We start from the raw sequence: 9,702 nt of genomic DNA, 5'->3' as shown, positions 1-9,702 counted from the left end.
CAATAAAAACTACAAATCAAGCAACTTAGCAAAAACATTAATTTATTTAAATACACATTCAAACATTATTCATACATACAAAACACAGTAATGCATTAATAGATATTGACAATCACCACGGCTTTTGTAAGTATTATTTACATATTAATTTACTGTAGAATGAACCCAAACAGGGACATTTTAACTGGAATGAATTCAGTACATTAAAATCAGGGCCACTAGCTAACCACAGCATTTCTTCACAATTTGTACACAGTACCAACAGTGGTCCTAAAATGATAGCATACTGTCTATCTGATGGTATGATGTCATATGATATGATATGTATTACATCCCTTTGTGATTCTTTTGTTATGTATATTACCACCCTGTAGAACCAATCTACCAATGGAAGTTTAATTCAGAAGTCTTGAAAATGGACTTCAGCGGGACAGCCTGCCCTGTTTGCTCTCTCCTGGATGCACTTTAAATAAGCTTGCTAGTTCAAGACTAGCTCCTCTCCATCTTAAAACTACAGCAGAGCAAAACCAAATAGCCCAAAAAGGACTGCCATGAATGGAATGGTTGAAACCATGATTGTGCTCCTACGGGTTCTTCACCAGTAGGAGGCGATGTTGACCACAATCTTGAAGGCCATTGAGAAGCAGGGGATTTGCCCAACAGTGTAGGCTAAAGAGCGGGTAGGGGCTTTTAGAGCGAACAGGTAAGCCACAGTGTGGACCAGTCTAGCCAGGAAGAAGATGCGGAAGTGAAGCCTGGCGATGGATGGGCTGGGGTCAAGCATGCAGTACAGGGCCCCGATGAACAGGAAAGGGTAGATACACTCCATATCATTGTGATGAACCCTAAGAGAAAAGAAGAAGACAGAGACAAGGTTAATATTGCATGCTGACATCTTGATATTGTTATAAGGCACACAATGCATCATGAGTTGCTTGAAAAGTTGGTATGATCTATGTTTAAAACATGGTATGATATATGTTGTATGGTGTTTCTTGGGCTATAGGGTGGTACAGTATTTTGCAATAGATGATGTCAGTAGAAGAAAATGTAGCCACGATCCAGTGCAGGCTTGTTCTATCTCTGTGACAAGCTCTGGTTTGTGGCTTGTTGAGACAACACACTTATGAAGGCAGGAAGACACAGCTATCCAGTTTCCTACCAACTGTATTATTATCATTATGGATAATAAGCACCCAACCACTGCAACCAGTAATTACTCTACTAGAGTAGGATAGTGCAGAGGACTTTTTTATTCTCTGTTAGAAATTGCTACCTTAGTTTTTTTCTATTGCTAGACTAAATATAACAAGTGTTTTCTCTTTCCCCAGAATTAAAAATATATATTTAGTCTGTACTGATTTTAATCCACAAAAATCAAAATGTTAAAATAATTGGTAGCATTAATAAAATGTTTATTAGCACTAATATGTTGCTTTATAAATATGTATAACCTGTTTGTTCATAGGGGTTATATACTACGTAGTCTATAAATGATTAATAATGTATTTATTACTGGTTCTTATTATAACGTGCTTCCAAATAATGTATATCACTTGTGATAATGTCACTTTGTACAGTACAAATTAATCCTACTATAGGTGGATCAACTTTCTGAGAAACATTTGTCTTTAGGGGCAATTAACAGATTTTTCCTGGCACCAAGGCAGTTGATTATACTGATTATACCTCCTGCAGCGCTCCACATCAGCATCCTCGCGGCAGAATTTCAACCCCCCGTGACGCAGCGAATCCTCCGGGTTAGCAAAAGCCTAAAGGAGGTGAGACAGGTGGTTAAATGCAGTCCAAGATGCGCTAGTTGGTTCTCATGGGCTTCCATTTCATAGCAACAGCCATCTCCAGACTCAGCGTACATTTCTGTAATACACACAATTCTCGAGTGCGTGGAATAAAGTACTGTTGGTGTAACTTTACACTGCAGAACCAGATTAGTAACATAGCGCCTATGCATATAAAATGCGCACACAGATATTTTGATAGATAATTGGAATTAATGTTGTGATATGGACATTTATAGATACATAGATGCATTATTATTATTATTATTATTATTATTATTATTATTATTATTATTATTATTATTATTATTATTATTAGGAGTAGTAGGAAGTAGTCATATAACATAATATCATTATTAATATTATTAGTATCAATGTCAATATTTCATTTATCCGAAGTATGTTTTATGAGATAGATAGAATCTATCTATCTATCTATCTATCTATCTATCTATCTATCTGTCTATCTATCTATCTATCTATCTATCTATCTATCTATCTATCTATCTATCTATCTATCTATCTATCTATCTATCTATCTATCTATCTATCTATCTATCTATCTATCTATCTATCTATCTATCTGTCTATCTATCTATCTATCTATCTTTATCTACCCACTATAAATGTTATTATTTGTTATTGCACTATATCAAAAACCTATACAGCTATTTTACAAATACCAATAACATATGTATGGATCATACATTTGAAACGTGTTACATTTAAAATACACATGCACTCCAGAGCACAGTCAATTTAACCACAGATACAGAAGACTGAATGAATGAAATGAAGGTTACCTTTCTGCGCAAACGGAGCTGTCCAGTTAGGATTGCCACTGCGTACATCTTGAGTAGAAGCAGAGTCGCGTAAAATAAGAAGGAGCTGAATACCTCGTTGTTTAAGTCAAGTGCGAGAGCCATAGCTGTGAATAAGTATATTAATGTAGGCTACTGAAACAGTGATAGTTACAGTGAAAGTGTGTGAGCTGCTGTACCAGTTTAGTTCTCTCTTCTCAGCAAAACCAAGAGTCTAAATTACTGTCGTCCGTGCCTCCTTTTATACACCACAGGCCGTGTGCCAATATTTGATAACTTTCTCTCGGAAATGTCATGCCAAAACACATTCAGCTGCAGGCTATGTTTTTACTGAAATAAAACCAAACCAAACTGGAATCTAATAACTGAGAGATTAGTTACAAATGTAACATCATTAGAACTTCCTGGAAAATTACAAAATACCCTAAAGTTAGATGAATAGTAGAACAGTATTTGCTATTAACTCCAGTTGTTTTACTATAATGAAATGTTCTTTTTAAAAACGTACTTTGAGAAGCTTTACTAATTATATTCAAATAATATGACCATACTATAGACCTACATGTATACATGAATTTTAGGATTGAGACATAATTTATATATATATATATATATATATATATATATATATATATATATATATTATATATATATATATATATATATATATATATATATATAAATTATGTCTCAATCCTAATTAAATTATTATATATATATATATATATATATATATATATATATATATATATATATATATATATATATATATATATATATATATATATATATAATCGTAAATCTCGAAAAACTACTCACTTCTAAATCTTTTGTAGTCATTTTTGTATTACTTTAGTATAAATACATGTTAATTTGGATTCATATGTTGTTTTTTTTCTGACTTTATGTGAACGAAAAGACACACATTTGCCCGTTTCCCCATTGGAAATAGTGATATTTTGAAATATCACTGTCCTGGTCACAAAAGCAAAGTTTGTGGGGAATAATAGCCATTTTCTATACTTTTGAGGCACAAGCAATTAGGAAATAACACTTACTACCCAGGAACAAAAAAAAAAATAAAAAAAAAAAAAAAAAAAAAACACGGTGTTATATTGTTACACGGTGTTATATATGAACATAATTGCATCTTTTGTTTAACATGTAATCAACATGTAATCAAATAAACTATGATATCGCAAAAGTCTACCGGAAGTCATAATAGTAGTACAGCATTTGTTTGATTGCTAAGGCCCTGTCCACACTACATAACCGGTCTCATGAACCATACTCAAAAAAAATTTAATTAATCCAGCTCAAAGCGTCCACACTAATGTACCGTTTCATGTTTGGTCAGGCTTAATGTGTACAAACACTATTAAAATAATTTGGTTACAGTTCCTAGCAGTGCAATGGTCTGTGTGGCTTAATACAATACTATCCCACTGCAGTGGCTGCTGGTAGCCATAATTTGTGGGTGCTCACACCTCAGATGCAGGTGAGGGGGTGGGGTCCAGGGGCCAGCCTCAGTGGTAGAAGCACTTTCCGGTGGATCTGTTTCTTGTTGGGAGCGATACAAAAAGTTTGCTCTGTGATGTCTTATCATGGTAAATCAGATGGGGCTTTTGGTAGACCTGTTATCCCTAGTAATAGTCGATGGTTAGCGACAGTTATCTCTGTAATAATTAGAGAGTTTTCATCTTGTTCATTGTTCTTTATCCTTCCTTTTATTCTGCAATTTGATTTTTGTTCCTCGTTTTATTTGGTTAGCTTCTAGGATAGAAGCTAACGTGCAGAAGAAGTCAGTGGCTATCCCTGTTGAAGTTTACCACAGTAAATGTTCACAGCAATTTTGTAGTTTTCGCTTGCTTTTCCCATCGACATCCTAAGGCATTTACCCAACGTTTGCCATCAAAGTATGGAAATGAAGTCATACATCACACATCAAATTGTTCGATTACTTTATTACTAAAGTCAGGAATGTCAGCCGTCATGTCTTTTTTTCAATCGGTTTTCATACATTAAAAAAATAATAATATAAAAGGTAATAATAATAATAATCTTGAAATAAGACAAATATATTAAACACACAGAATGTATTTGAAACTTAAATGTATTAAGTTATCCCTACATATAAATCAATCCAAAGTTTAATGACTAAGAACAGGAAAAAATATGGAAATCACAAGTCTAAAGGAAAAAAAAAACAACAACACTGTAATTAACAATAAGGTAGATCATTGTTACTACAAACAAACAGTGAAAAAAAAAAGTAAAAACACCTAGAAAAACTAGGCTATCGCAAGATTTAAAACAATTATATAAATTAGAAAACAATTCAGTATCATCAGCCAATCAGCTTCCAGCTCAATATCATCAGCCAACCAGCTTCCACCTCAGTATCATCAGCCAATCAGCTTCCAGTTTGAGCGGCTCTAACAGACGTCTCAGCACCAACTGTGAACCAAATTTAAAATCAATCCGGCTTTTTTGACAACATGACAAACTACCTAAATTTTGATTTATTTGGGCACGTATCAATACCGGAGTATGTAAATTTTTCCATCCTCGCCTACAACACCTGATCCAGCTCCCACTGTTGAAAACCTGCTACAAAACCCTAGTAATACAGCAAGGCATATAAACATATCAGAGAATGAGCTTAAAAACCTAGAACTGCAAAGAAATGAACTAAGATCAAGTCAACAAACCAAATAGTCAGTATCTGTTTTTTAAGAATTGGTTAGCTAACTGACGCTGGTCAGAACATCCTAATGAAAGCTCAATTCTCAGCTATATTAGGCAGCAAATTTTCAGCAAAAACAGAATTGGTCTACAATAGGAGCATGTTCGATATATATATATATATATATATATATATATATATATATATATATATATATATATATATATATATATATATAGTTAATGTTTAATAGGAAGGAAACTTCCATTTATCTTGATCAATTTATTGTGCACCAACTTGTTTTTGGAGCCATTTGAAACTGCTTAAAAAAAAAAAGAAAAAGCATATTGTATGATTCAATGCAAAATACCAGCCTGCAAATACAAGATCAGACTTGTAGGCAATGATACAGTCACAGACAAGTTTGTTTGAAATTGAATATAGGCGAGACAGGAAGTTAAATCACGTAATGAACTCATGAATGAAAATGTCTTGCCTTTCATACATCTATTATGTGGTAGTAGTAAACATAATAATAATAATAATAATAATAATAATAATAATAATAATAATAATAATAATAATAATAATAATAATAATCATTTACAGTTATAAATTAAATAGGCTACATACAAAATACATCTATCTATCTATCTATCTACCCATCTATCTATCTACCTTTATCTACCCACTATAAATGTTATTATTTGTTATTGCACTATACTAAAAACCTATACAGGTATTTTACAAATACCAATAACATATGTATGGATCATACATTTGAAACGTGTTACATTTAAAATACACATGCACTCCAGAGCACAGTCAATTTAACCACAGATACAGAAGACTGAATGAATGAAATGAAGGTTACCTTTATCAAGTGCGAGAGCCATAGCTGTGAATAAGTATATTAATGTAGGCTACTGAAACAGTGATAGTAGTACTAGTGCTGTTGTTGTCGTTATCACCTCACTGCTGAAGTCAGACAGTCTTGTCTTAGTAAGGGGTAACAGCCTTGCCTTAGTAAGGTATACACTGAATGCAAGGGAGGTCTTAATATTAAAGATGGCTTTAAATTGTTGGCAATAGGAGCTAATCATGACTGTAAAAAATGTCCTTAAATGTGAGGTGGTCTTTGTACTGAGGTGGCCTATATTATTATCTATTCATTTAACCAGCCGATGTAGCCACTGATGTACCCAAACAATAAAATAAATCTAACATGAAATACTGTACTACTAATGTTATAGCTTCTGGCAGACTTTTGTGATATAATTTTGTAGTTTTTTTTTTTTTAATTGATATCTCAATCCTAAAATTCTAGGTGATGCAAAACTTTTGGCAAAAGCAATCTATCTATCTATCTATCTATCTATCTATCTATCTATCTATCTATCTATCTATCTATCTATCTATCTATCTATATATATATATATATATATATATATATATATATATATATATATATATATATATATATATATATATATATATATATATATATATATATATACCCATAAGAAGCTTTTTTAGTTTTTAAGCACCGTCACTAGCCTGCGTATCGACTGCATTGACAGTGGTTTGGCAGGTGTTTCTAATTTTATGTCCAGTCATTTCCCTTGAAAACACTGGGAGTCAGACAGCTTAGTTTAGAGTCTTAGCTTTGGAATTTGCTTCAAAGGGCTACCTGTGTGAATTCAAGTCTAAACCAAGAGCTTACTTGTTCATCCCACTATATTCAAAGTATAATGCCGGGATTGCAGCTGGCTACGGCATTGTTGTTGTTTTTTTTTTTTCACTTTGAACTTGTGTGCTACACTCGTCATAAATGAGGCACTTCCTTTACCCCTAAAGCTGGTGCGGCGTGCTCAGCGGCACGGCTTCATTTACACAAACAGGAGGCGAAATAGTTAAATCATAGAAACTTTTTAAAGACTGGTACTGGCAAGGGTTCCAAAAACACACACAGCTATGGCCAAAAGTTTAGCATCACCAGAATTTTAGGATTGAGACATCATAAAAAAACTTATATGAACACAGTTTAGATCTTTTATTTAACATCATGCAATCGAAGAAACCACCAAATGATATCGCAAAAGTCTACCAGAAGCCATAATAGTAGTTCATGCTAGATTTTGAAATGTCAAATTGTTGTCACTTTTGTGTTAAGTATATGGAAAACTACAAAGCGGTATGCAATTCAGTATGTTAACATAAGATTATTCAGCAGGTTTGACTTTGAAGCAAAATCAATTTATTCTATAGGGTGATGCAAAACTTTTCTACAAAATAGCAGGTTTAAAACATTTAGGATGGTGGTATGAAGGTCATCCATTGTTTTGTTCATTAACCCCATGGACCATGTGTTCAAAATGTTTACTTTTTAATTAACTCCTATTTTTTTAAAGATAAAAGTTTGCATTAAAGAACATGACAACTTGATGTGATGGAGACACCTTTAAAATTATTATTTAGATGTTTACTAGTTTTGTAAAGGTAATAGCTGTTTTTCTCCTGTCAGACAATAGAAATATGTATAATACTCTATATTTTATATCCATTTATGTATATTAAAATAGATGTACCTATTCATGTGTCTGACTGTAAAAAAAAAAAAAAAATCAACTTGTGTTTTTCATTTTTCACGATCTGTTACATTTATTTTACTGGAAAATTTGAATAAAAAAATGTGCACTTCAAAAAGTCTCTTCCTAACAAATGTTTGATGCAAATTTTGAAATTGTATTGTAATCGCAAAGTGGTTACCTTGTAGCTGTAAATCACACATTTTAACATGAGAAGTATTTCATAATCTTTGGAATAGACGGATACATAGAAAAAGGTATGTTGGAAGGAGGCTTGTTTTTTTTTTTAATATGCAGTGTTACAGAAGAGCTAAATGGGAAAATTTCTATCATAATTTAGGAATGTTTTCTGTGACCAATTTTAAAAGAGTAGGCTACATCAATTTAGATAAATATATAAGAATCCCATAGGGTATTATATATCAGTTTGCAAGCACGTATTGGCATAACCGTTCCCCTCCCACCCGCCCCCACCCCCCCCCCCCCCCACCCCCCTGTTTCCTGTAACCTTTGCCTTATTTATTTATTTTTTCTCTAATTGCACATTCTGTTTTGGGGATTTCCAGATTGTTTCAACACTTTCCTAGGCTTAGTGCAAACACCTCAAAAACAATTACCCAATTATGAAACCTTCTGTTTCTTGGCAAAAAAACGTAGAAGAAAACCGGCCTGGCCTGAAGCCAGTATAGGGGTTGCTTGTCAGAGAAGATTTGGTAAAGACTGGATTGAGCCAGAAGGTTTTTATTTATTTATTTAACACTTGGCCTATCCATCTGGGCTTGTCATGGCAACAAACTGTTTGGCTTGTATCTGAAACACGTTGGAAATTCTATAATTTGCTCGGCCTAATAAACACGTATTTAATTGCATTTAAACACTTAATATTTGTGTAACTGAACTTTAACGCATAGCAATTAAATACTTTATTTGTTGTCACGCGAAGCAAAATCACAACTTTTTTACCTTAGCAAACACTAGCTTTCAACACTGATGGGTTTTTGTCTTACAGGGTCCAGTTATATATATATATAATATATTACGATTAATCACAAACAAACAAAGAATAAAGATTAAATTGTTTCTTTTTCGTTTATAATTTTTATCGCGCATGTATTATAAAAAATAGCGCGTCACGTCCGCAAAACCTCCAAAGGGTAAATTTTTTAAAAGGGGCAACCAACTGAGTGCTTTACTCACTCAGCTCTCTCTCTCTCTCTCTCTCTCTCTCTCTCTCTCTCTCTCTCTCTCTCTCTCTCTCTCTCTCTCTCTCTCTCTCTCTCTCTCTCTATATATATATATATATATATATATATATATATAGATAGATAGATAGATAGATAGATAGATAGATAGATAGATAGATAGATATGAAGCCTTGGTGTACTGGATAGTAACCTCTCCTTTGATGTCCAAATCTGCTCTGTAGTCAAATTCACCTTCTACCACCTCTGAAACACCTCAACGGTCTGTCCCTACCTTCCCGTCCAGGATGCGGAGATACTCTGTCGTGTATTCATCTCTCAACTCGACTGCAGCAACTCAGCGGTCTTCAGTCCCGAGCCATAAACCGATTGAAGCTGTTTCAAAATGCCGCTGCTAGGATAACAGCTGCACTGTCTACCTGTAAAGTTCAGGATTACTTTCAAAATTCTCCTGCTTGCCTACAAGACCCTTCATCATACAGGTTCAGGGAATTTCTCCAACCCGCTGACCCGCTATGTCCCTGCACGCAGGCTGAGGTCCTCTGACTCTGGCTTACTTGCACCCAAGCAAAAGTGCACCCCACTAGGAGAGCGCTCTTTCAGCTT

General features: G+C 33.8%; 1 protein-coding gene across 2 annotated transcripts; it reads right to left on the bottom strand.

Annotated features, from left to right (window-relative positions):
- Positions 1 to 25: 25 nt before the first annotated feature.
- On the bottom strand, positions 26 to 6,259 carry LOC121298745 (prostaglandin E synthase-like). 2 transcript variants are annotated; one of them, XM_041225962.1, is made up of 4 exons: positions 6,225 to 6,259; positions 2,603 to 2,747; positions 1,690 to 1,772; positions 26 to 845 (listed from the first exon to the last, which is right to left on the bottom strand). In XM_041225962.1, exons 2-4 carry the CDS (start codon positions 2,723 to 2,725, stop codon positions 596 to 598), a joined length of 456 nt encoding a protein of 151 aa, XP_041081896.1. In that variant the 5' UTR covers positions 2,726 to 2,747; positions 6,225 to 6,259; the 3' UTR covers positions 26 to 595. The 2 variants fall into 2 exon arrangements, with proteins under 2 accessions (XP_041081896.1, XP_041081894.1); XM_041225960.1 differs by lacking the exon at positions 6,225 to 6,259 and having other exon boundaries at positions 2,603 to 2,837.
- Between the last annotated feature and the right edge of the window lie 3,443 nt (positions 6,260 to 9,702).

The sequence above is a fragment of the Polyodon spathula genome, chromosome 24 (genome assembly GCF_017654505.1).
Source record: "Polyodon spathula isolate WHYD16114869_AA chromosome 24, ASM1765450v1, whole genome shotgun sequence".
Taxonomy (NCBI): domain Eukaryota; kingdom Metazoa; phylum Chordata; class Actinopteri; order Acipenseriformes; family Polyodontidae; genus Polyodon; species Polyodon spathula.
The sequence above is the reverse complement of the archived record's forward strand: the minus strand, read 5'-3'. Positions and strand labels throughout refer to the sequence as shown.

Bases quoted from the DNA above. Each gene is read 5' to 3' on its own strand.
- LOC121298745 (XM_041225962.1), bottom strand. From the start codon at position 2,725: ATGGCTCTCGCACTTGACTTAAACAACGAGGTATTCAGCTCCTTCTTA. The intron at 1,773-2,602 runs GTAACCTTCATT...CACCTCCTTTAG, and splicing joins AGCTCCGTTTGCGCAGAAAG to GCTTTTGCTAACCCGGAGGA. The intron at 846-1,689 runs GTATAATCAGTA...CTTTTCTCTTAG, and splicing joins GATGTGGAGCGCTGCAGGAG to GGTTCATCACAATGATATGG.